The 24,913-nt window shown below is 48.2% G+C and overlaps 1 protein-coding gene across 1 annotated transcript in view; it reads right to left on the bottom strand.

Annotated features, from left to right (window-relative positions):
* The window catches only part of Slit3 (slit guidance ligand 3), a 589,149-nt gene that overhangs the window by 24,788 nt on the left and 539,448 nt on the right, over positions 1-24,913 (bottom strand). Inside the window, exons 24-29 of the mRNA XM_050138600.1 lie at positions 20,912-20,983; positions 18,882-19,045; positions 16,743-16,867; positions 11,133-11,230; positions 5,354-5,493; positions 1,458-1,551 (exon numbers count right to left, since the gene is read on the bottom strand). Of these exons, the coding sequence (XP_049994557.1) occupies positions 1,458-1,551; positions 5,354-5,493; positions 11,133-11,230; positions 16,743-16,867; positions 18,882-19,045; positions 20,912-20,983 (693 nt within the window). The remainder of the gene's footprint in view (positions 1-1,457; positions 1,552-5,353; positions 5,494-11,132; positions 11,231-16,742; positions 16,868-18,881; positions 19,046-20,911; positions 20,984-24,913) is intronic.

A 24,913-nucleotide genomic window follows, 5' to 3' on the forward strand; every position in this document is an offset into this window, starting at 1 on the left:
GTTTCCATGGCCTGGTATGTTCTTTCAAAGTCCATGCCCTCTAAGTCTGCTGTCTGTCCACTAGACCTTGGATGATACTCTTCTCATGCAGTGTGACTGAGGGCTCGTCACTACTCATTCCCCTCCCTGGCACACCCACAGCCCTTCGACTGACAGTCTGGGCGTCTCTGCTTTGGGACCAAGCATGGATTTGGCATGTTTCCTATCTCCAGGTTGCACTTCACAGAGTTCTGTCCACTTGCAGAACACAGCCTTGTATTTAGGAAACAGAGGCTCTCAGCTGATGTTGGCTCCTGGGGTTAGGAGGAGTCTGGGGGTTGCCCTCAGGTGACCCCGCCGCTCCTGAAACTCCTTCCTAGCCTATGTCAGAGGGGTATAAGCAGCTGGGTGGATTAGCTCAGGGTGGCATACAGAGCAGCCGTGCCTTCCTTTATCTTGGCAAAGCCAGAGGCCTCACACTTCTTCCAATTGCCCTGGAGATGAACAACAGACCCAGGGTTTTGCAACAGAAAAGGATAATAGAGATCTAGGGAAGTGGCTCAGGGGGTAAAAGGCTTGCTGTGCAAGCCAGAGAACCGAGGTTTAGATCCCTCAGAACCCCCATAAAAGCCAGTCACGGCACTGCAAACTTCAGGCTTAGAAAGTGATCCTCCTTCAATATTCCACAGCAACCTGTGGCCTAAACACATGCCATGGTGGTGAGAACACCCATTCACATGCACAACACACACACACACACACACACACACAGAGGCACATACACACTCACACACATACACACACAGAGAGAAAGGAAAACAAGACACCATATGGGAAGATACACTCAGATTCAAGCACTGGGTGGGCTTCTCTGTCTGCCTCTTCCTAACTCTACAAATTCCTCATGGGGACCCCTAGTTGGCTCTGCCAGTGGAGATGGAGAATATTCTGCCAACAGCAGTAACTGTTGGACCTAGTCAGAACTCCTGGTTCCACCACCTCCTTCCCAAAGGAGTAGTCTAGCAAACTTTCCATGGCCACAGGAAAGCAGGACCATGAAGGTGACCCGCCACAAGGGCTACACAATGGGCAGGTGAGCAGACACCTTTCAGATGGTGCCTCAACCTTTGATGGTTCCTTCTGTGAATGGTCCCTCCTGATCAGCTCTGGGAAGGAGAGAGACACTCAGAGAGGAGAACGAAAAGGGAAGGGGAGAGGAAGAGGGAACGTATCCATCTCTTTATCTGTTTCTATCATTAGAAGAATACAGAAAGGAAAAAACTATAAAAGATAAAGGCAACTTGTGGAAATATGACCAGGCCTGGGTCAGATAGCGATGCATATGAGTACAGTGGGGAGGAAGATGGGGTGACAGGCTGTGCAGGGGGAGACAGACACTACCTGACTCAGAACCTCAAACCCCAGCATTGGAGCCAGACTCCTCAGGGCTCCGTGCCAGGACATGAGGCTGGCCTTACCTGAATCCTTTGTCCAGGGAGATGCACTTGGCCTCGTGTTGACAGAGGTTCAGCTCAGGCACGCAGTAGTCGATCACCTCATCACACAGCTCCCCTGGAGATCACAGGGAAGAGAAATTAGGTGTCTGGGAGGAATCTGGGGGTCACCAAGGCCACAGGGTCCCACTTTTCACAGTCGAGACCATAGGTCATGGATACCAGAAGCCCTACATTCTTCTCTTGGTAATATCATCTCTACTGGACTCCTGATTCAGTTTCCCTGACTCAGAAACAAAGAAAAAGGAAAAGAAAAAAGACACCATATGGGAAGAAACACTCAGGAACCCGAGTGACAGTGAGGAGGTCCCTGGGGTCTCTCCTGGACACTCAGCACCGTCTGGCTGATTTTCTTGACATTTCTGGAGCCGCTGCAGCTGAAGCCACAGGTCAGACCCTGGCCTAGGCCTATGCTTATGCATATTGATATTTTTCCTATTTGCCATCTATTCATTGGGTATCTTCTACATGCGAGGCACGGCACCAGGTGCTGAGAACATGACACTGACGAGTTTTATCCTCTCCCACTGTTTGGTGAGAATAGTCCGCAAACAGGCAGGCAGTTACCACCCACAGGTGTGAACGCCACCATGACAGTGAACTGCGGACACAAAGGCGGGGGGGACCCACAGCCTTGCTCAGGGGACCAGGGGAAGCTTCCTGGAAAAAAATGGAACCAGGCATGTGATAGCTGCTACAGTCAAGAAAGCCAGTTGAATGTTTCAGAGAAAAAAAATGAAGGAGATTGTAGTTCTGATCTCTGGATATAGTACCGTTGAAGTTCACAGCGCTGCAAAACGCCAAAAGTATCCTAAGTAACCAGAGATGGTGAGCGTGGATAAATCTGATAAGCCTGCATCACCTGAAAAATCTGTGTTAGGAATGTAGTTATAGGGAGAGGAGGGAGGACTGTATCACAAAGCGCTGCAGGAGTTTAAAGCCAGGATTTTTGTTTTTATTAACATTTTTATTTGTTTTTATTTTTTTTAAACTTTTATTTATTTAATTATTTATTTATTATGTATACAATATTCTTTCTGCGTGTATGCCTGAAGGCCAGAAGAGGGCACCAGACCTTATTACAGATGGTTGTGAGCCACCATGAGGTTGCTGGGAATTGAACTCAGGACCTTTGGAAGGGCAGGCAATGCCCTTAACCGCTGAGCCATCTCTCCAGCCCTGTTTTTATTTTTATTCAGGTATTTTGCCTGGAATATATGTCTGTGATGACATGCATGCCTGGTACCTGCGGAGGCCAGTAAAGGGCATCAGATCCTCACAGGACTGGCATTAGAGACAGTGGTGAGCCCCCATGTGGGTGCTGGGATTTGAACCCAAGTCCTCTGACGAATCAGCCAAAAGCCTAGGAGAAGATGATCTAAGACAGGAAAACTTCTAACCTTGGAAGCTCTTTTCAGAAGGCCAGGGGTTTGGGGTCAGGAGCAAATAGGAGACTAACAGGGACAGGAAGTATGAAGGTGGTTGGTCAGTGATGGCATGAGATACCACCTCAGAGACCGAGCCCCACCCTGCCCTGAGCTAGACCTGAACTGTACCACTCATATCTGCCCAGGAAGAGGCCCTGTGTTCTTGGGAGGCCTCCTCCCCGTCCTAGTGCCCTGCAGAGACTCGGGGCAACAGACACATGTCTGGGTGGGATGTGGACACTTCTTACGACAGAGAAGCCACATTGCTCCTGTGGTGGTCTGAAAGAAAATAGCTCCCAAAGGGAGTGGCGCTATTCGGAGGTGTGGCCTTGTTGGAAGAAGTGTCACTGTGAGGGAGGGCTTTGAGGTCTCTTTGCCTCAAGCTCCCCTCAGCCTGACAGTCAGTTCACTTTCTGTTGCCTTCTGACCAAGATGTGGCCAGTACCATGTCTGTCGACACTCCAGCAAGCTAACGGCCATGAGGATAATTGACTGGACCTCTGAACTGTAAGGCCCCACCTCAGTTAAATGTTTCCTTTATCATAATGTATCTTCACAGTAGTAGCAAACCCTAATATGGCTCCCCCTCAGGTGTAAGCTGCCACACACCTGCAGTAGCCTGGTCACTTGCAGATCAGGCAGGGCTGCCCTGGGCAGAGGGCTTACCTAAGCTCCCTGCCTCCATGCCCATCTGCTTGCTGGGATTTTTTTCCCCCGAGACAGGAGAAAAAAAAAAAGCTCTGTGTAGCTTTAGAGCCTGTCGTGGAACTTGCTCTGTAGATCAGGTTGGCCTTGAACTCAGAGATCTGCCTGCCTCAGCCTCCCAAGTGCTGGGATTAAAGGCATGTGCCACCACCACCTGGCATGCTGGGATTTTTTTTTTAAAGTCCATCTCTGCTACAGAGCCAATTTGAGCCTCTCTACTTACCCCTTAGCTGCTGGCATCATGATTGCATTTTGGCACTGAGCATAGCAAAGGTTTGATGTTGCACAGGGCTCTCTCTTAGGTAGGCAGAAGCCCTGAGCCATGCCACAGACTTAATGTCAGCGTTCTGCATATAGTGCATACAGTAAGTGCCCCCAATAATGGTTGCCTGTTACCAATACCAATTCTTGGTTATCACCACGCTCTCAGCAGAGGGTGAGAGGAAGGGCACATGGAAGTTCCCCTGTACATGCTCCCAGTACAAGGCCTTGTCTGCACCAGGAAGCTTGGAGCGAGTAGAGTGGATGGTCTTTCCCAATGGCCTTATAGGTTCAAAGTTATCCTTGGGAATCCCTGGCTCTTGAGCTGAGGGCTTGACAGTTAAGTCTTAGGAGGAGCAAAGGGAGTTTCTGTGCTCCTACCTCTGCAGGCACGACAACCTGGACACCCCCCCCCTCCTGCTCTGCTTCACAGAACAGCTGGGCTCCCTGGACAAGTACAAGGGAGCCCCAAATAGTAGCATCACATTTTCCCTTTGTCTTAGGTTTGCATTTCCAAGTGACATTACTTAGAACACAACATGTCTAGGTCTGTAATGGTGCTGCAGGTGGCGTAAGAAGTCTTGGGGATCAAATACACTGGGAAGAGACACACACAGCACCCCTTAAAGCAGGAATGTTCACAATGCCACCACATCTCTTAGAGTCACAGCTCCAAGGAGATGGTTATTCTTACAGGGAGTGTTTTTCAGATTTTATAATTATTACTGTTTTCTAAAACCACAGAGTTAAATTCTTTGGGTTCATTTTTCAAAGAATTCATGGACGCGTAGTCTGGGATATGTCGCTTCAGTTTGACTTCAGCACAAAGAAGTCTGCTTGCATCAGTTGGTGACATTTTGCTTCCCAAGCAAAAGGAGTATTTAAATATCCTCATGAGGGCTTGTGGATGTAGGAAACAGAGGTGTTGGGTTTTGGTGGTGGGTGGGTGGGAAGACATTCCAGAGGAACCCTTCCCATGGGAGCCTTCTGTGTATCCACCAGCCGGGTAAGTTCTCCGCTGTGGTCTCACAACCCTCCTGCCCCCGACTTTTCCTCCCACGCAAGCTCATGTTTCTCGGCCTGACCTTAAGCCTCTTCTGAGAAGGAACTGGGTTTTGCTCAGTTTTGCATTCCCAGCTCCAAGAAGGGCGCGTGGGGGACAGATTTCCAGAACTAAACAAAGCCCCAACTGTGACAGCACCTCTCTGCCCAGCCTCAAACATGCGGGGTTCCCAAAGGCAGAAGTGGCCATAAGCGCCGCACAGGCAGGTGGGAGAGCCTCAGGAGTATGTTCCAAAATGGGAGGAGCAGCAGCGGGCAAACAACAGAGAGAGTACGGGGGGGGGTCCTCTGTCTCCCTCATCCTTCCAGGATATCCCTAAGAAAACCGTGTTCTCTTAGTGACATCCTCAGCCCCACCCCATCCCACAAACACACCGGCACGAGCGTGCCCCACTCGACTGTTACCTGTGTAATTAGGTGGGCACACGCACGCGTAGTTGTTGATCCCGTCCACACAGGTAGCATTGTTTTCACAGTCGTTGTCCTCACAGTCATCCGGGTTGATCTCACACCGTTGCCCCTCAAAGCCCAGCGGGCAGGAGCAGCTTCAGGGATGTGTGTGTGTAGAACGGAGGGGATTCCAGGGTCAGGGGACAGGGCAGGTTTGAGAGGAAGGCAGGAAGGGCAGGGGACAGAAAACACAATCATCAGGTCTCTCTGCTGGCTGGAGGTCTCAGACAGCACAGTGGACCTGCCAGGTCCTTTTGTCTAGCTACTCATTTCCAGGCAGTGTTCTGGTCCCCTACCTTGCTCTATACCAGCAAAGCCCCTCCACCTCGCCACAGCTGGAAGTGGTTTCCTGGAGATGGCTTAAGTCCCTACAGCTGTATTTGAATCCTCCTTTCCTTTGGCTTCTCTGTGGCGTAGACAGCGAGGAGAGGAAAAGCACTCCCCATAATGTTTCATCCTAAGGTAAACTTTCCATATCAAGGGGTAGAATTGGGCATCTTGGTCAAGGTCATGGCTCTGCAGCTAGGCCTGCAGGGAATGCATTCTGGCCTGGCACTTTCCAGATGTCTGACCTTGTGTACTGATAAGACATCATGATATTATATATGCAATTGAAACAAGTGGAAGGGGAGACAACTGATGTAGGAGGGTCTTTATCTATCTGCTGCTTTCATTAGTTAATTAATAAAGAAAACTGCTTAGCCTGATAGGTTAGAACATAGGTAGGTGGGGAAGATAGAACAGAATGCTGGGAGAAAGAAAGCAGAGTCAGAAGACGCCACGAGCTCCCGCCCAAGATGGACGTAGACTAGAATCTTTCTCGGTAAGCCACCATCTCGTGGTGCTACACAGATTATAAGAAATGGGTTAATCAAGATGTGAGAAATAGCCGATAAGAGGCTAGAACTAACGGGTCAGGCAGTGTTTAAAAGAATACAGTTTCCGTGTTATTATTTCCGGGCTAAGCTAGCTGTGCGGGATGAAAAGCAGGCCTGCTCGCCTCCTCACTACAGACAACACAGAGAAGGCACTCGGTATATTTAGCTCTAGAAAAAACCCACCAGAACCATCTCCCCTACTGCTATGTCTGCCCTGTCCCACCACCCCAGCCTCTGAGGAGCTGGAGTGGGAGGCCTCCTCTTTTGCCAAGACCAAGGACCCTTTGTGAGCGTGTCTCAAAGGACACCAATCGGCAGGTGCGCTTCTTTCATCCGCCTCTGCTGCAGAACATCTGTTTGAGATTTCCTCCCCACCCCATCCCTGCCAAACCCTGCTCATAGGAGTGGGCATGCGAGGTTAAATGAGAACACATCAAGCCTGGGCAGCAGCGAAGAAGCCACAGGATAGGAAGTGTGGAGGAGTGGGAGCTAGTGTCTGATGAAGGGCTTTTGTGAAGTTCCCTCTTTCAGGGACCAAGTTCAGGTCAAGGAGCTGTGGTTATCCCCGGAAGTGGCTCAGGCTTTAGACCTGAAGTCCAGGCCTCTATTCTGAGACTGCTCTGATTTTGGATATAGATGAAAAAAAGTAAACTAAACTAAGAGAAAACAAATTTCATGGCCCCAGAATCCCACTTTATCCATCTCCTTACAACCTGAAAACCGTATCACCTTTTCTTTTCTGCAACAGTCCAAGGACATTTGAGGGTTGAGCTAATGAATAACAGAGCAAAATGATCCTTATTCCCCTTCCTGTTATAGACCCAGGGTATCATGAAAAGGGCCAGTTCTTTACAGTCACACAGGGGCAGGTACTCCACGATCCTAAACAAGTAGTAACTGTTATTCGTAGATGTTGCTAATGGTCGGAGGGAGGGTGCGGGCATGTCAAAGTCTCTCCTGTCCTTATCAGGCACCTTGAAGGGCTTCTTCAAGCTGAAGCTTTTTACACAGCGGATTGTGACCCCATATGGGCTCCTATAACTGAACGTAGGGATTGTGAAAATTCTGGCAACAGCGAAAGGTTCCTGAATGAACACGGCCCAAAATTTAATTAAAAATCAAATGCATAATGAATCCCAGGTGTTTGTGGCAGCGCTGGCTGGTGCCGCCTCACGTGACGTGTCTGCAGCTTTGCTTCTGAGCATCCGCGTGCACTCTGCCCTGTGCACGCTGTCACAGCATGGTGCTGCAAACACCTCTGCTCGGACTGGAGACTCCTGTGTGCAGGGAACCGCAGTGTTTTAACTGCACACATGCAGTCTGAGTGTAGAAAATGTGGCTATTAATGCAATTTTAAAACTGAAATAGTAAGGATTTAAAAAAATATATTTCCCTATCACCACCCCTCATCAATTTGGTGTATCTCTGGATTGGATTGGATTAGAATGTCAAAGCCCATGGCGCAGGGGGGTCACAGGCTTAAGGTGGGAACCTTTTCACTAAGTGGACACGTCTTGAAATGCCTCCGGATACTGATGTCTAGACCCCTAGATTAGAACGACTAGCAAACTTGGGCGGTCAAAGTGCCGAGGATAAGAGATAGTTGAGTATTCAGCCCCAAATAGGACATTAACATCAACTGTCCCTGAGGCTCATCAGGGAACATCAAGGAAAGGGAGGTGGGAAGAATAGAAGAGCAGGAGGAAGGCAGGAAGTGTTGCGAAACTGTCCTTCCGGGATGACAGGGCTGTTATGCTCACGAACTCCCAGCGGTTCTGCAGTTACCCACACACGATCTGCACAAGAGCAGGCTGGTCATCGCCCCAGCACCACGGGTGGGAGAGGATACAGTCCTACCTGTCCAACCTGAGGAGCTGTGGGCGACTGATGGTTGCGGGGAGGAGGGTCATTTTTTTCTGTTGGGAGGCTGCCCGGGCCTTGGTGGATGGCCCCATACCCATGCATAGGCAGGTGGTTCTAATTGGGCCAAACGGGACTTCAAGGTAGGAAGGCAGAGGTATTAGTGGAGATCTGGGTAGAGCGGGAGGGAGGTTATTTGGGTTGGCTGTGATCGAGAGACATTGTACTCACGTACAAAACTGTCAAGGAAAGAATAATACTCTAAAAATGCCACTGGAGTTGCTGCTGAACGTCATAAAAAGTTGTTAAATGGATTTTGGCTTGGGTTGAGTATAGAATTTCCAACAATTTCTGAAATAGCCCTAACTATATTTCTGCAATTTTTTTACTATGTCTTTATGCAAAGTGCCATTCTAAGAATTGGTGATTTTAAAATAAAAGTATCTATCTATTCTAAAAGAACATTGAAGGTGCTCTATGTCCTACAATCCAAAATGTTTAGCCAACATTTAATCTTATTAGTATACAAACTTGCCCTTGCCTTTAATAAATAGTAAATATATTTTAATAGATATTTAATAATATAATTATTAATAATATATAATATACACCCCAAGGAATTGTTTAAAAATAAATTAAAAATTTTTTATATCCTGGGTATAAAAGTATATAACTTTTTCATAGAATTTACATTAAAAATATTTTATGTGTATGGCTGTTTTACTTGTATGTATGTGCACCATGTGAATGCAGTACCCAGAGACACCTGAAGAGGGTGTCGGACCACTGGAACTGGAGTTGCAGACTGTTGTGAGTGCTGGGGATCAAACCTAGATCCTCTGCAAGAGTAGCCAGTGTGCATAATCACTGAACCATCTCTCTAGCCCTGACTGTTCATATACTTTTATAGCTAGGGTTAAATAAAAATATTCAGGGCAAAAAGGGGTCATAAGTGGAAATAATTTGAGAGGGCCTGGCCAGGGCAACTCCAGGAGCAGTTAGCTAGCTAGCAGTGCGACTTTGTTCAGATTTTGAGGTCTCATTTTCCTTTTGGTTCTTCTGTATGGTTAACCCTGTGGTCTGTTATCTGTCTGTCTATCCATCCATATCTATCTATCTATCTATCTATCTATCTATCTATCTATCTATCTATCATCTACCCATCTATCCATCTATCTACTGGCTTGTTTGTTTTACGATTTTTGCAGAAGTGCTCTGCAGCTGAGCTATACCATCAGCCGGCCCTGGCCTCCTCTCATTTAGCAAGCAGGTAATGCAGCAAGGCACAGTAGCACCTGAGTGGAGAGGGCAGGCGATGCTTCTGGAATTCTGACATTCTGGTGGCGTTTAGAGGACTGTGGTCCTCTAAAAGTGATAGGATGAAGTACTGACCCTCTGGACCTCAGATGTGACCTTTGTTGGAAATGGGGCTGATGGTGAGTTAAAGTCAAAGGAGTCCCTAATCCTTGTAAGAGGACAGCTATGGGGAGGACAGGCATAGCCCTGGTGCCCTGTGACGATGGAGAATGAAGCTGGAATGGTGCAGCTATAAGCCAAGGACTGCCCAAGAATTTCCAGTAAAGCAGAAACTAGGATGCTCGCTCCCATTGGTTTTAGGAAGAGCCGCGTCTTGTACACAAGTCCTCCAACTGTAGAGCCTGTTCCCATTGCTTTAAGGCTCCCTGGGCAGCTGGGAAATCCTAGGCACTGCTTCAGGATTGAAGAGGTTCTATGGAGCTATTCTTTACAAACCCCTCCCTACTGTGTCTCGGCCTGTCTGCCTGTCCCAGTGCAATACTGCAGCAGAAGGTGGATCCTCCTGGGAGCACACACAGACATGCCACCCCCTACATCTGCCTCTGCCCCAACCTTCGGCCCCAGTCCCCAAGTCCCGTAGATCTGGACATTATAGTCTTTCATAGCTAAGTTTCCAGTTTACATGAAAATTGTCCAAGACCAAGGGCGAAGCGGGACCTTGATGAACAATCACCCTCAGGGAACCTGCCCCCAAAACAGGACCCTGTCCCAGGCCCGAGGGGGGCAGAACCCACTTTCAGCCCTGGACATACACTTCCTGACTGGGGCCACGATGGTCATCTCCTCTTTTCTTGGTGAACAGGAAGTGGGTGGTTTGGCTGACTCAGGCAGGAGCAGGAAGAGCGCCTGAGTCCCACTTCTCAGGAGTCATGGTTAGGTGTGGCTGGCTTGGCAGGCGAATGCAAGGGCAGCTGGGTTCTCTGGAGATTTCCTCCCCAGACCACACAGCAGCCTTGGCTGGAGGGCTTTTGATAGTTAACTATGTGCAATTTGAGGTCTGACCAGAGCCTGCCTGGTACGGGGTCTCATCTTTATTGTGAAGGGGCTGCTGCCCAACCCACCGTGCTGGGGAGCCCCTTCACAGGGATCTGCTTCTGCTGGGGTGACTGCTGGGGGAACTGCAGCACCTGGGAGCCCGTGGGGGACAGATGGGCCAGAGGCACCGCCCCATTCCTAGGAGTTACTGTCTAGCATGAAAGGCCTAGAAGCATGATTAGAAGACCAGGACATGTGACCATTAGCCTTTGTGCCTCAGTTTCCTTCCTGCTCAAATGCAGACTGAACTCCCCCTCCCCCAAGAGAGGTATGAGAAGGTTTAGCAGAGACAGTGCAAGTGTCACCTGGCACACAGAAGGTGACAGCAGTAGTCCCTGTTATTTGTGACACAGAAAGAGGAGGGACCACCGGGTGGGTGGGTTTCTTGGCCAGGGTCCCATCCTATGATTTTAGCATCACCCGCAGCCTCCCTTGGAGACCTCCAGACTCAGACAGTGGAGGCTGGCACTTAGATTCGAATCCCTGCACCCGTACTCTGCATCTCTGGGGAGAGTTTATCCTTAGATGCCTCAGTTTCTTCCTGTGTAGAGCAGGGATAACGCTTCCCCCACTGACATCATTCCCGTACAGGAGTCGGACCCGGAAACTCTCTGAGAAGACAGAAGGTCAGGGCTGAGTATTACCTGAACCCATCTTTGTGGCTCTCGCTCAGGTGGCAGGTACCTCCGTGCTGACAGGGGTTCTGGATGCAAGTGTTGATAGGCACGGTGCAGTCCTTGCCCTGAGGAACAGACAGGGGGGAAGAGTGTCTGGTGAGCGTGGCCTCTGACGACTGCTACGACCCAGGAGGCCCCAGGGACTTCCCAGCAGCCTCTGGGATGAAACCAAGATGGAAGCGAGGAGGTCAGTACAAGACAAAGGGAGTCACTGCCTCGGGTGGCTGTTCATGAGAAGGGGAGGGATGTTGAGAGTGCAGAGTTCAGGCTCCAGCAGGACCAATGCCCAGAGCTCACAGGCTTCTCTGTCCTAAACTGTGGGATATGAGTATGGGTTGGGGATCCAGGTGAGTTTGGTTTGCAGCTCCTCCTCTTTCTGACTCATGCTGGGCCCAAGCCCTTTAACCTGTGACGGGGTTATTATGAGAATGACAAGGGAGGTTTCACGGAGGGAGGCACTGTGTATTATGTAACATCCTTGGCACACAGTAGGCGTTCTGTAAAAGCTAACGGGTGGTATTGCTATTTGTTTCACTGAGGTTTAAATATAATCTGTAACCTGAACAGAGGGCCTAAGGTATAACCTGTAGATCCATGGTCTGTGAGGTGACATTCCGCCCCAGTTCCTCCTTGATTGCTTGGTCTGCAGTAGAGCTTAGGTGCTTGCATTTGCTCCCAAGTCTAAGGCCAGGCCAGGCCAGGCCAGGCTGGGAATTGCAATGCCTTGGCGTGAGGTAGAGTTCCTCTTCAGGGTAGGTATGACTTGAGAAGGAGCCAGTATCCGGCATGTGGTGATGATCATGCCAGGTAAAAGCAAAAACGAGGACAAAGGCTCTGAGTGGGTGATTCTAAGGCACAGACCTAACATCCCGGGGGTCGTCTTGGCCCCGTGGTTCCCGCTTCTCTTGGGACTAAGATCCTATACTTCAGACATGGATCTTGTACTTTCTTGAGATTCCCCAAGTTGCCCTTTGCAGGACCTCGTAGCACCGGGCCTGGGGAGGTGTCTACTGTACATATTTCTGAGCCGTGGGTTCAGGGACTTGGGTGCACGCCAGGCCAGGGTGATCATGGGAGCTCTCCCACTGCCACCACCACCTGCTCACCATCTGCCTGAGAAGAGCCTGTCCCATCTTCTGTTGCTGCCAGTGCCTGTGATGGCATGGGGACTGGGGCTTCCTGGCTGTGTGGTTACTGCCAACCGAGCTGAGGCATTGGGCCAGGATAGCCTCCACTGGGGGCCCAGAGGCAACCTCCCACTCTCCTGCACGCTGGAGCCCCGGGCCCCTCTCCAGTAGCTGGAAGGCATTGTCCTTGTCTGTCTGGTTCTTTAAGTGAGTCCATGCCCCATACAGCAGTTTCTCAGAGGGGGAGTGAGAGGAAAAGTGCTCTTTATGGAGCTATCTGGCTTTACCCCTAAGCCGCAGTGACTCAGGGCCCCATCTGAAAGCGTCTGGAATAGAAAGTGCGATAGGAATTCTCACTCACGTTATTGAGCACATTTTCCATTCCTGGCCTCATGCTAAGTGTTTTATAGCCACGATCACATATAATGTCCCCGAGAAGCCTATGAGATCGGTACAATTGTCATTACATTCCCTTTTACAGATAGGGAAGGAAGGCAAACTTGGAAGAGAAGGCAATAGGTCTGAGACTACGCAGCAGTTAGCGAAACAGGCGGCCAACAGATGAACTCAGACAGCCGAGCCCGAATTCAGCACCAGGCCCCTCTATGCCCGACCATTGATTCTCTTCCTCTGAAAACCTGGGCTCTGGAGTGCTGTGGATTGGAGCCAAGTCTAGGCAGCCTGCTAGATGGCAGAAGGAAATGATTAATTCTCTTTGATCTTGTTTTTATGTTCCATGAAATGGGGGTGAGGAGGATGGAGTACGACTAATCTAGAAATTCAAAGTACATGAAAATATCAAACATCTGAGGGCTGACAGGTCATCAGAGGTGGGAAATTCTACTACCTTTGACCTCAGGAGATTGGTCATGGTCAAAATGCAGGTATAGTAAAAATCCCTACAAGTACAGGTTATGTATATATATGAAACAGGCTAATTTCATTCTTGGTCTTGTTTCTATCTTCCAGATATCTTCATGTGTGTGTGTGTGTGTGTGTGTGTGTGTGTTTGCACATGCACACGAGTGCCCATGCACACGTGTGTGTGCAAGTGTGCACACAGTATGGGCTACTGTGCATGTGAGGCCAGTGGATAACTTTGTGGAGCTGGTAGCTGGCTCTTTCCTTCCACTATACATGGGCTCTGGAAATCCAACTCAAGCAACTAGGCTTGTGTGGAACGTACCTTTCTCGTTGAGCTAATGCCATGGCCTGTCTCTTACTGGGACTGAGTCTTGACAGCTTGTCCAGGCTGGCTGGTCGGCAAGCCCTCTGACCATGCCTGTCCCTGACCTCCAGCTCTGAGACGACTCTTACAGCATGATAATGTCCAGCTTTTTACATGTGCTCTGAGACTCATACACGGATCCACGGTACCAATCAGTATGCATATTTAAGTATTATAAAATCCAGAAACACCTGAAATCTGAGACGCTGCTGGTCTCAAGCAATTCACAGTAGGTAGTGGCTCTCAATATGTGGGTCACCCATCGGGAAAAATCAGATATTTGCATTACGATACACGACAGCAACATTACAGTTATGATGTGACAGCAAAAATAACTTTATGGTTGGGGATCATAAAGGGTCACGGCATTAGGAAGGGTGAGGATCCCTGATTTAAGGGATGCTCAGTTTCTACCTGGACTGCGGGGAGTGAACTGCCATTGCAGAATCACAATACCTGCAAGGGACCTCCTGGGTGACGTAGCCCTGTAAATAACAGCAGTGATGACCATGCCTCGGCTCTGAGGCAGGGCTGAGTATGCTCAAAAGTTCAGGGATGCTTGCATGGGTGGTAGTGGAATTGAAGAGAGAACTATGAAGGGCAGGATAAGAGAACCTCAAAAAGGGTACAACGGGCACCCCCTCCCAGCCCTGTCTGTAATCTGACCTGATACTCTAGTGATCTTGCAAGAACCACTTGGCCCAGGCAGACCCCGCCCCCTGAAGGGTGATGAAGTATCCTAATACCACTGGCAGAATCCCCTCTAAAGCGTGGTGAGGTGTGCGGGATCTCTTTTAGACCTTTAGGCAGAGCACAGACATCTAGGAGGCATCTCCTGGTGCTTGAAAACACAGTAATTGGGGCTAGAGATGGAGATTTCTGTCGCTTATGTGTCCTTGAAAATAATCACCATTCCAATGTCTGCCTAATTAGCCCAATTCCATTCTCTTCCAATGCGGCTTGCTCAGATCTCTGGGACTCTGGATGCTCCTCAGTTGTCTTCCGTCTGTCCTCTGGTCCACCTCATCTCCCCTCTCTGACAGGATCGAGGCTACTGGCTTTAAGAACCTAGGAACAGCTCCCTCATTTTAATCTATGGTGAGAGGGGGCTGGGGAAATGCTCAGAGACCTTGCTACTCAAAGTGTGGTCCCTGGACTGGACAGCCCCGGGGAGCTTGTTAAATATACACCACATCAGGCCTGACCCCAGCTCTGGGGAATCAGAACCTAGATTTTAATAAGATTCTTGGGCACACAAGGACTTGGGAAGTACCGCTCTGAGGCACCAAACCTATGTGCATGAAGCTAGGTGGTTGGGGTAAAAAAAAAAAAAAATCAGTATTTTATTTCCCTAGATCCTGGAAGAGTGGCAAGACTGTTAGGTTGTGTGGAATGTCTCTGGACCTGGCACCAAGGTAGGTGAAGCTCACTCAGGATGTATTTTTAACCTCGTTACATAGTTCCTACTCTCAGGTGGGAGGGCGAGGTAAGAGGAGAGCCAGTTACTAGGGAAGAGTAGCAGCCGGGCTTTGCAGGTAGTGGAGCCTGGGAGAGTTCTTTGTGTTTACAAATCTTGGCTCATCCCTCAAATGAGGATATGAACTGATATCTCTAAGATGTGAGATAATGCGCCCCAACGGCTTCATCAAGGCCTGGCCTTACAGGGGACCAACGGCAATGGCTTAATGTATCCTTAGTTTCCCAAGGCAATGCAGCAACATGTGTGAAAAGTCCTTAACATTTTGTTGTGGACCGAAACGCAAATGGAAGCAGCCGCGGCCACAGGCTACTGATGGCCGATCTCCCACGACAGTATGAGGGTGGCCAGTACGCAAAAGGGAAGGTGGCAATGTGACAACTTACCAGGTACTTCCCATACCCATAGGTGTACTCTACACACGACTGTGTATCTGTTCCTCACAACCCGTGGGATGCGTTCCAGTGTCCAGAGACGGCTGAAGTGAAGCCACTGGTCACTGATAGACAGCTAGCACACGGCAAAGCTACACTCCTCACATGCTTCTCTGTGATTCCGGAGCCTGAGACCCCTCCCTCTACACTGAACACATAGGCAGAGGTCTCAGCAGATCCATGCCTGAGTGATGTTATTCTCAATCTCCGTTCTGGGGACTCCGCGTTAAATTTAAGGATTCAGGAACAACTTTAAAACAAACCCCTGGGTTTTCTTGTTCCAGGCCCATAGGTGGCACTCTGACACTGTCTGCTAGCAGCCAGGGTGTCGCTGAGAAAGCCACCAGCTCCCCAGAAACTGCCTTTCAAGCCTGTTACTGTACACGCACAGTCCCTTGAGGATGCGGACACTGTGTTCCCGTCACTCAGCCTGTGCAGAGGATGCACAAGACGGGCTGTGGGCTGCCCTGGGCTCGTGGTTTGCCCAGCCCATCCAGATGGTACCTGGAAAGTTGGGATCTGGAGTGTCCCATGGAAGAGCACTGAGCCACAGCTTTGCTGATCCCAGCAAGGCACTGAAAGGGGCGTGGCTACTCAGGAACCTCTTCAGGTGAAAGGACTTTGGCTTTGGGACCATAGAGCCTTGAATTTTAATCCCAAGCCTACCGAAGCCTGGTTTTTATATCTGTATAGGGCTTTCTGCATAGGTTTGCTGGGAGAAAGGGTGAACCAAATGCCAATCAGAGAGCATGGCACATACACCGTACACATTAGCAGGGAGACGGTGTAACTTGTTCTGGGTTGTGCTGGGTAAGAAGAATGGGGGAGAGGATTGTCTTGGAAGCAGCCTGAATTTCTGGTAGGATGGAAGGGCGATCAGGGAGTCTCAATTTTGTTAGACTTGCCAACTATGAAGGTGGGCTTGCTTGGAAGCCCCCAGGCCATTGAGTCCTCGAGTCCCTCATCCCCTTAGTCCCTGGAATGGCAGTCGGGATGCTGGGTTTAACGGATGCCTTTACTAAAGGACCCTATACCTCTCTGGGTTGCAGTCTCCCTGTGACTCACCAAGAAAATGCAGAGGTAGCATTTCCTTCTCATCTCAAAGCATCCTTGTAAATACTCCACGGGTCCATCAGAGAGGGGCCTTAGCCCATATGCAGGAGAACAGTGACATTGTTGGCTAATGCCACATATGTCATAGAATTACCCAGGCTACTCTGAGTAGCATCAGCTGCATGGGGTCTTCCCCCTGCAGCCGGGACAAAGGAAGAGCCTGAGCAGGAGTGGTGTGGGCAGAGCCTCCCGCCTTACCTTGTAACTGTAGGGGCAGGTGCAGCGGTACTGCTCCACGGGATCCTGACTGCACGTGCCGTTGTTCTTGCACGGGCTGGAGAGGCAGGCGTTGCACTTGGCCACGATGTTAATGTCCACTGGCCCTGGGTAGCAAAACCAGAGTGTGGATGGCAGCTCCCCGAGAAGGCTAACTCACCCCCTCTTCCCCTCTGCTAGGGTCTCCCTCCCATCTCTAGGCCCAGAGGGCAGCTGGCTCTCTTGAGGATGTACATCCAATCTGGCGAGCGTCCCATTAATTCAGCCACTGTCCAGTGAGTAAGAACCAGAGTGGGACATCATACAGAGGCACTTCTGCCGTCGAATCAATTACTGTAATTAGCCTGATCCGATTTGGGTGCTAATCTGCAAACAGTGCGCCATAATTAGAACCCTCCTGCGTGTTTTCTATTCCAGGAAGTTCTGGGCACAGCCTCTGTTTTGACCTTCTCCTTCTTTTTTTTTTTTTTGCCCTGGCTAAGCCCTTTCTCATAGCATAGCCAAGGAGGGATGCCAAGGCCAAAGGCACACACAGAGAGCCCTTCCTGCAAGATCTTAGGGCTAATGATGCTACACAGAATGATGTGGAGAGGGACACTGCTTTTTTCACGCATGGAAGTTGCAACCATCTCGTGTGTGTGTGTAAGGGCTGAAAGGAGGTCATGGTCTCCATACAGAGCTTTGCAAAAAGGGGCTATGTCTACCGCTACAAACACCTTTAAACATGAGCCATGGATACAGACGTCCTATTTAATGCCAGAACTTTAACTGACCTGGAGCCAATAGTCCTCAACCTGGACGTGGGTTGAGATTCACTCTGGTGAGTGATCATAAGGGTCCCAGGGAGCTCTGAGAACGGTAGGTATAACTTGGGCTTACATGAGAATGAGCAGAGCCATCTGCCCATGCTTGCCTCTAACTGAGGGGGCCTCCCAGCCCATGGAGATTTCTCTGGACACACAAGGACAAGTCAGAACCAGCCTACATACCACGCCCAGGCTGTAACTCACACCAGTTTAATCAAAACTGAGAATGTGGGACTGAGAACCAATGTTATTCTGCAAGCAGTGGGGATCCAACCCAACCTTACATATGCCAGGCAGTGCCATCCAGATACAACCCCTACCCTTGGCTTTTAAAGTTCTTCATGGGACTCCTGTCCAGATGGAGTGGCAGTGTCCCAGGGCTATCTGAGTCCTTCTAATATCAAATCAGATGTCTCAAAAGCAGGAAGCAGAAAGATAAAATTGCCTTTAAATCAATGGAATGTTTTTTCTGATTTCAGCTGTTACATACGTGGGGCACAGCAAAGTTTGAAAGGGAAAATACAAACTGAACATTAACACTCTAGAAGATGAGCGAAGAGGAATCAACAGACAAATGCTCAATGCAAATGGAAAATAAATCCGAAACTAAACTCAGGATGCCTCAAAATTAAAGGCAGATAAAATAAAGGAGAGGCCCTGATATATATAAGACAAAAGAACCTGGTTCTCTAGGTACACAGAAGGTGCTAATGAGAGCCCAACTTGATCATCACCTTTTTAGGAAAGCAATTCTGCAAACTGTTTGAGGATCACATATTTGAGTCTTTGAAACTTATCTAAGGATATAATATGAAACAGAGAGATACCTTCATGCAGTCACCACAAGTGGGAAATGCGAACACTCAAGATTTTAAATAAAAGAAGAACTGAGTAGGTTGTGGTGGAGGATGGCAGCATGGTGGTGGTCAGATGCCCATGTTCTAGAGTTAGAAAAGGCTGGGGGCCTAATGGCGTAGTCTCATGAATTATTTTGGAACACAGATGTGGCTCAGTGAGACATACTTGTCAAGATGAGCAAGGCTCTGGGTTTGACCCTCAACATCACCAAGTAGGGAAAACTGATTCAACCTCTTTAAGGCTTAGTTGTTCTAAATATTTAACATGGGGGTACTATAATATCTACCCATAGAAATGTTGGAGAATTAGTTAATGTGACACAGAATAAATAATAGACCTATGTTACCTAGGTTCTGTGCCTGAGATAGGCTGTGGTCTTACAAGTCACATGTGCTTATATGTTGAAAACACAGCAGATCCCGTGAGAACAGTGATGTGGTGGGCAGGCAGCCCCTACCTTTGCACTGGAACCGGTGGGTGGGAGTGGTGAGCAGGAGTCTGTCCGCCATGGACTCGGGGCTACTGCATCTGGCAATGCCAGGCTCCTTGTATCCAGCCTTTACCCACTCTGACAACCAACGCAGACTGCAGTCACAGTGGAGGGGGTTGGTTCCCAGGGCCCTAGAAGGCAGAAGAGGAAGTTAGGCCCTGCCTGGCCTGGCCCCCCAAACTGTGGCTCCCTCAAAACTCAAGGTTTTGAAACTAAATCAGAGGAGTCTGGTGTGCAGACTAGAAGACACGACCACCAAGCAAAATCAAAGTTTCCTGAGTCTATTTCCAATTCAGTAGATGCTCCATCCACACCTAGATGGCACCTCTCGTTGGAGGCTTGGTTCTCATTTCTCTGGAAAATTCTGTCCTTTGCTCTACTCCAATCCTGGCTCTAATTTTGGACCTTGGCCCCCTTCTCATGTAGCTCTCAAGCACAGGGTCTGTTAGAAAATGTGCCCTTCAAAGAAGGTTCTGAGACCCGGCTTTACGAAGCAGTTTCAATCTAGTGAGATTGAAGGTACGGAAGAGAGAGCCACAGTTGAACCCAAATGCCTCCAAAGAGCTTGGAAAGAAAACACCATGACTCAATTAAAAAAAAAATCCTATTCTTTAGCATGTCTATTTTTGATTTATAGAATGCATACATGTCACTATTGTAGCCTGTGCACACAACATGAAAATAATTAAAATATTTACAGAGGAGGAATACAATTTTATACACTGACAAACAGAGATGGGTACACAGAAGGCAACACCACCACTAGCTAGGGGAGGACTGACCTGGGGGTCAAGGAAACTGAACTCTACCCTGAAGTCTCACTGGCTTAATGGGTAATTTTCAGGTAGTCGCCTATTAATTTATCATCTCGATTTCCTTGAGCAGAATAAGGATGGAATACAGAAGGCTTGAGAATACGCCCGTTGGAGTCAAGACAAACCTGGAGTTGGACTGTGGTTTTCTGTTACTAGCTGGCTATGTAGCCTCAGAATGAATTTTTTAAATTTTCCCAAGTCTCAAGTTCATCACATAAAAGGCAATAAAGTAAAAAAAAAAAATAAAGTAAAAAAAAGGGATGGATAAAGTGACTTAATGTTATAGGAAATACATTGTGCTAATCTACATGGGAAGTAGAAAAAGACAAGATGAGTAAATTGGGAGTGTGGGGATCATGGGAGAGGGCAGAAAGGGAGGGGGAGGAAGGGAAGGGAGCAGAGAAAAAATACAGCTCAATAAAAACAATAAAAAAATTTAAACTTAAAAAAAAATACATTCAGCTGGGTGGTGGTGGCGCATGCCTTTAATCCCCAGCATTCAGGAGGCAGAGGCAGGCAGATCTCGGTGAGTTGGAGGCCAGCCTGGTCAACAGTGCAATTTCTAGGACAGGCCCCAAAGCTACAGAGAAACCCTGTCTTGAACACCCCCCACCCCAAGAAATACATAGGATAATTCATCGAATGTGTTTAGGGTATGGTAAGGGTTCAAACATCACATCGTTTGCAAGAATTGATTGAAGGCTTCTGAAACAAGACTTTGTGTACAGTTTGAAGACAATATCTCAAAATAAACTCCTGTTGGCCTTCTGAATGTCAGGTTTCCTATTTGCAGGTCCAACCAATTATGGGGTCAAAAATAATTTCTAAAAGTTTCATCTATAATGAACACATATAAACCCAGACTTTAGTTGAGTCCTTATTCTATAATCAATATGGTATAACCATTATTTACAGTGTTTACATTGCAGTAGGTATTTTAAATAGACCAGAGACTACGTCAAGTATCTAGGAGGCTGTGTGGCATGCTCCTATATCTCAATGTACGTAAGTGACTTGAACATCTGTGGGATCCTGGGACTCCGTGAGCCATTCCCCTGTGAATATGGCAGGACATCTGCCTAACACAAGGAAATAACACAACGTGATGACACTGTGACACTGGCTGTCACCATCACCATTTTCTGTTTTGAGCCAATATACACCAAGAAAGAGATTACTTACAGGTGGGAGAGGGACGTCAGGTCATTGAAGGAGCCTTCAGGAACACTGGAAATGTCATTGCCATGGAGGGTTCTGAAGCAAAAGACACAGGTTAGCAAGTGACCCCACTGAACCCAACACACTCACCCAGCCCAGCCACACGTTTATGGTCCCCAGAGCACCACAGCTAGTGATATTAGATGTCATTGCCATTGCTGTGGGGCCATGGACATGGCTCTCTACAGTAGCAGCAGGAGGGGTGGAAGGGCTGAGGGCTTGGGGAGGAAGAGAATGTACTTTCAAACTCTATAAACCTGGGTGAGAATCAGAAACCAATTCCTTTTGGTAGTAGAGCATCGGTAGGATAAGCCACTTCTCTGGCCTCAGATTTTACACCTGAAAACCCAAGGGACACATCTACCTAATGGAACCATTAGTTTCAGATACGACGTTTTGTGCTTGATTAACTGTGGCTGGTGCCATCTATTCCGGAGCCAGGCTGCTTGCTTTCAGACTCTGTCTCTGCCACTTACCAGCTGCATGGCCTTGGGCAAAATGGCTTATTTTCTCTTGAGTCTCAGTTCCTGATTGTCAAATGAGAATGGCCACAGTCATATTGTCACATGAAGCTCCGATGCATATGTTAGACTACGTAGAAAGAATCTAAGTGCTAACTAATGAATGACAGGGACAGTGGGGGCCAAGGATATGAGAGAGAGAAAAACGATGGTGGGATGATGTGGGATTCCCCTCTGTATGCTGTGAATATGTTTTATTACCACCGGTTATTAAAGGAGCTGTTTCGGCCAGTGGCTTAGTAGAGTAAAGAAAGCCAGGCGGGAAATCCAAACAGAGATATAGAGAGAAAGTAGGTAAAGTCAGACAGACACCATGTAGTTGCCAAAGGAGACAGATACCCTGGAACCTTTACTGGTAGGCCACAGCCTTGAAATGTTACACAAATTAATAGAAATGGGTTCATTTAAGATGTAAGAGATAGCTAGAACTATGCCTAAGCTATTGACCAAAGAGTGCTGCAATTAATATAGTTTCTGTGTTATTATTCGGGTCTGGGAGGCTGGGAAATGAACGAGCAGTCTCTGTCTACAGCAGAAGGACAAACCAAAACTAAAAATGTATGAAAAAGTCATAAGAGGGGGCTGGAGAGATGGCTCAGAGGTTAAGAGCATTGCCTACTCTTCCAAAGGTCCTGAGTTCAATTCCCAGCAACCACATGGTGGCTCACAGCCGTCTATAATGAGGTCTGGTGCCCTCTTTTGGCCTACAGGCATAGACACAGACAGAATATTGTATACATAATAAATGAATGAATGAATAAATAAATATTTTTTTAAAAAAAGTCATAAGAAAACCTCATATTTACTACTTTAAAAAAATAAAAAGAGTTCAAGTGGAGGCACCATGTGAGGGTGGGTAATGGAGTACCCAGAAGCCACAGATTGGTAAGTGAAAATCCCAGGGGGCTATGTTGGGCTGGCTATCCCTAAGAACCCTAAAATAATACAGGTATCTGCAAGAGTGCTCATTGCCCACTAGAATTAGGCGAGAAGACTTTATTGATGAAGGCGCCACATACTCTGGTCTTAGGGTATAGAGAGATCAAGTTGGAACTGAGCTGGAAGCTTCCTCCCTAGGGGCTTGCTCTCACAGAGTCAGACGGTGCCGTGTAGGCTGCTGGGAGATAATTGTGGACCTTGTGTTCTATAGGACCGATTGGCCAGGTCACATGCACTCACTGGCGCCATAGTAACAAGTCAGTTCTGGGCAGGGGGAGATAGGTAACTGACCACTCTCTGCTTAGAGAGGGTTGGTCCCCACTGGAGTTCAAGTCTGGTATCACCTGGCCAAAATCCTGAGGCAGAAGAGGTCATGGGGGAAACCTACTACTTTTTTTTTTTTTCTAAGTGGACATGATGTTTCCATTAAAGTGCCTTCCAGGTAACTAGGCTTATAGTTTAGTTCAGTGCTGCTGTTAGATCTGGTCAGAGAAACTTCTTTTTATAGCGGCCAGTGGCAACAGCAGAGACATAACTACCAAAGTGCCGAGAAGAAGTGACTGTTGAGGGCTCAGTCATAAATGGATGTGGGTATGACCCCTTCTAAGGCTTAAGGAAAACTGTGAAAGAGAGGGCAGAAAATTCCTAAGAACTGGAGGGAGTTGGGAGTGGTGTGGAAGGCTGACTTCCAGACAAGATACGTCTGACACATTCTTGGCTTCAAAGCAGCCGTGATTACTTGTATAAGACCCGCACGAGCCTGACTGGGCCCATCACCACTCTGTCTAGATGGGTAGGAGGGGCCATGGGGCTCACCCTCCTTGAGGATGTGTACGCAGTTAATGGCTGTGAGGAAGGAAAGGCTTGTGAGACTCCACTCCTCCCTGGTGATCTATAGGTTGCCGAGAGAGGGAGAAACATTTTCTGTAGCGGTGTAGTCACTGGGAGGGTACTCATGCTCCTGTGGAAAACTCCTCAGCTTTAGTGGCTGGAGAGATGGCTCGGCGGTTAAGAGCACTGACTGCTCTTCCAGAGAAACCAGGTTTGATTCCCAGCACCCACATGGTGGCTCCCAACTGTCCGTAACTCACACATGTGGTATCTAGACATATAGGTGAGCAAAACACCAACACATATGGAATGAGTGAATAAAAATTTAAAAGTATTTTAAAAACACCCTTATTAGGGTTTGGGGTTTAAGGTTCAGGGTTAGGGCTATTCTCCTGTCAGTAACTCCAAGGAAACTCATCGTATCAGATAAACAACAAAAGTACTGCTAAATTAGAAGGGGTACAAATTGACGAGGAAGAGGAAGGTGATTCATGAGAGTGGGAAGGAGACAAGAGAAGAAAATGAGGTTATGAATATGATTAAAACACGTTATATACATGCTTGAAAATGTCACAATGAAAACTATTATTATGTGTGATTAGCATATGCTAATAAAGACATAAAAATTTAGATTTCCAGGTCTGAGCTACACCTTCGGGGTCTGGGGTGGGACCCGAAATTCTGAAGGTTCCGACTGCACTGATGCTGTTGGTCCTGGGACTACAGTTCACGGGGAAGGGCTAGGGGGTTTCTCCTAGTACTTAGGCAGGGGCTTAGTTTCCCTTCTGTAAAATACCCAGGGCCTTGCACATGCTGAGTGGGCAGACTCCCTCTAGACCAGGGGTTCTCAGACTGTGGGTTGTGACCTCCCTGACAAACCTCAGTCTCCAAAAATATTTAGATTATGATTGAGAGCAGTGGCAAAATTACGGTTATGAAGTAGCAAAGAAATAATTTGATGGCTGGGGGTCACCACCACAGGAGGAACTGTAGTAAAGGGTCCCAGCTTTAGGAAGGTTGAGGACCACCGTTCTAGAGGATGCTGAAGGCAATCTGCAGATGATGGAATCATTGGAGCAGTGTGAAACTTAGCCATCCCTCGTTATACCTGGGCTGTCTGGACCTTGGGACCTCTGAATGCCCAGGTGCTCATCGTCTGCCTAGAGATGGCAGGCCCTATCTGAGCTCTTGCCGGGTCTGGACAATCAGTGTCACAGAGACCAGTAGGAGACTCCCTTGGGCCTTGGGAGACCTCAGAGAACTCACAGCCTTTTTTTTTTTTTTTTTTTTTTTTTTAAAGATAAGAGTTTTTGTCTGTAGCACTTGGCTATCCTGGGACTCGCTTTGTAGATCAGGCTGGCCTCAAACCCAGAGATCCGCCTGCCTCTGACTCGTAGTTTTATGAATTGTGCTTCGTCAAGCTGGCAGCAGCGACAGCATCATGGTCCCGTCTGACCCTGCTCCCATCCCCCATCCTGCTGCTCTTGTTCTCCTTTCCCTCCTGAAGCACAGGAAGGGAATATCCCTGGAGTTCCCATGTGGATTGTGGCCCCCATCCATCAAAGAGACCCACAGTCACCACTAAGCTTTTTAGTAACGTTTTGCCACTCAGGAAGATAACACTCCCGTCTCAGAGGAGACCGAAAAACCCAACAACACACCCAAAGTCTGATCT

Source organism: Alexandromys fortis, unplaced genomic scaffold (genome assembly GCF_014885135.2).
Source record: "Alexandromys fortis isolate MF-2015 unplaced genomic scaffold, M_Fortis_MF-2015_v1.1 scaffold_11, whole genome shotgun sequence".
Lineage (NCBI taxonomy): Eukaryota > Metazoa > Chordata > Mammalia > Rodentia > Cricetidae > Alexandromys > Alexandromys fortis.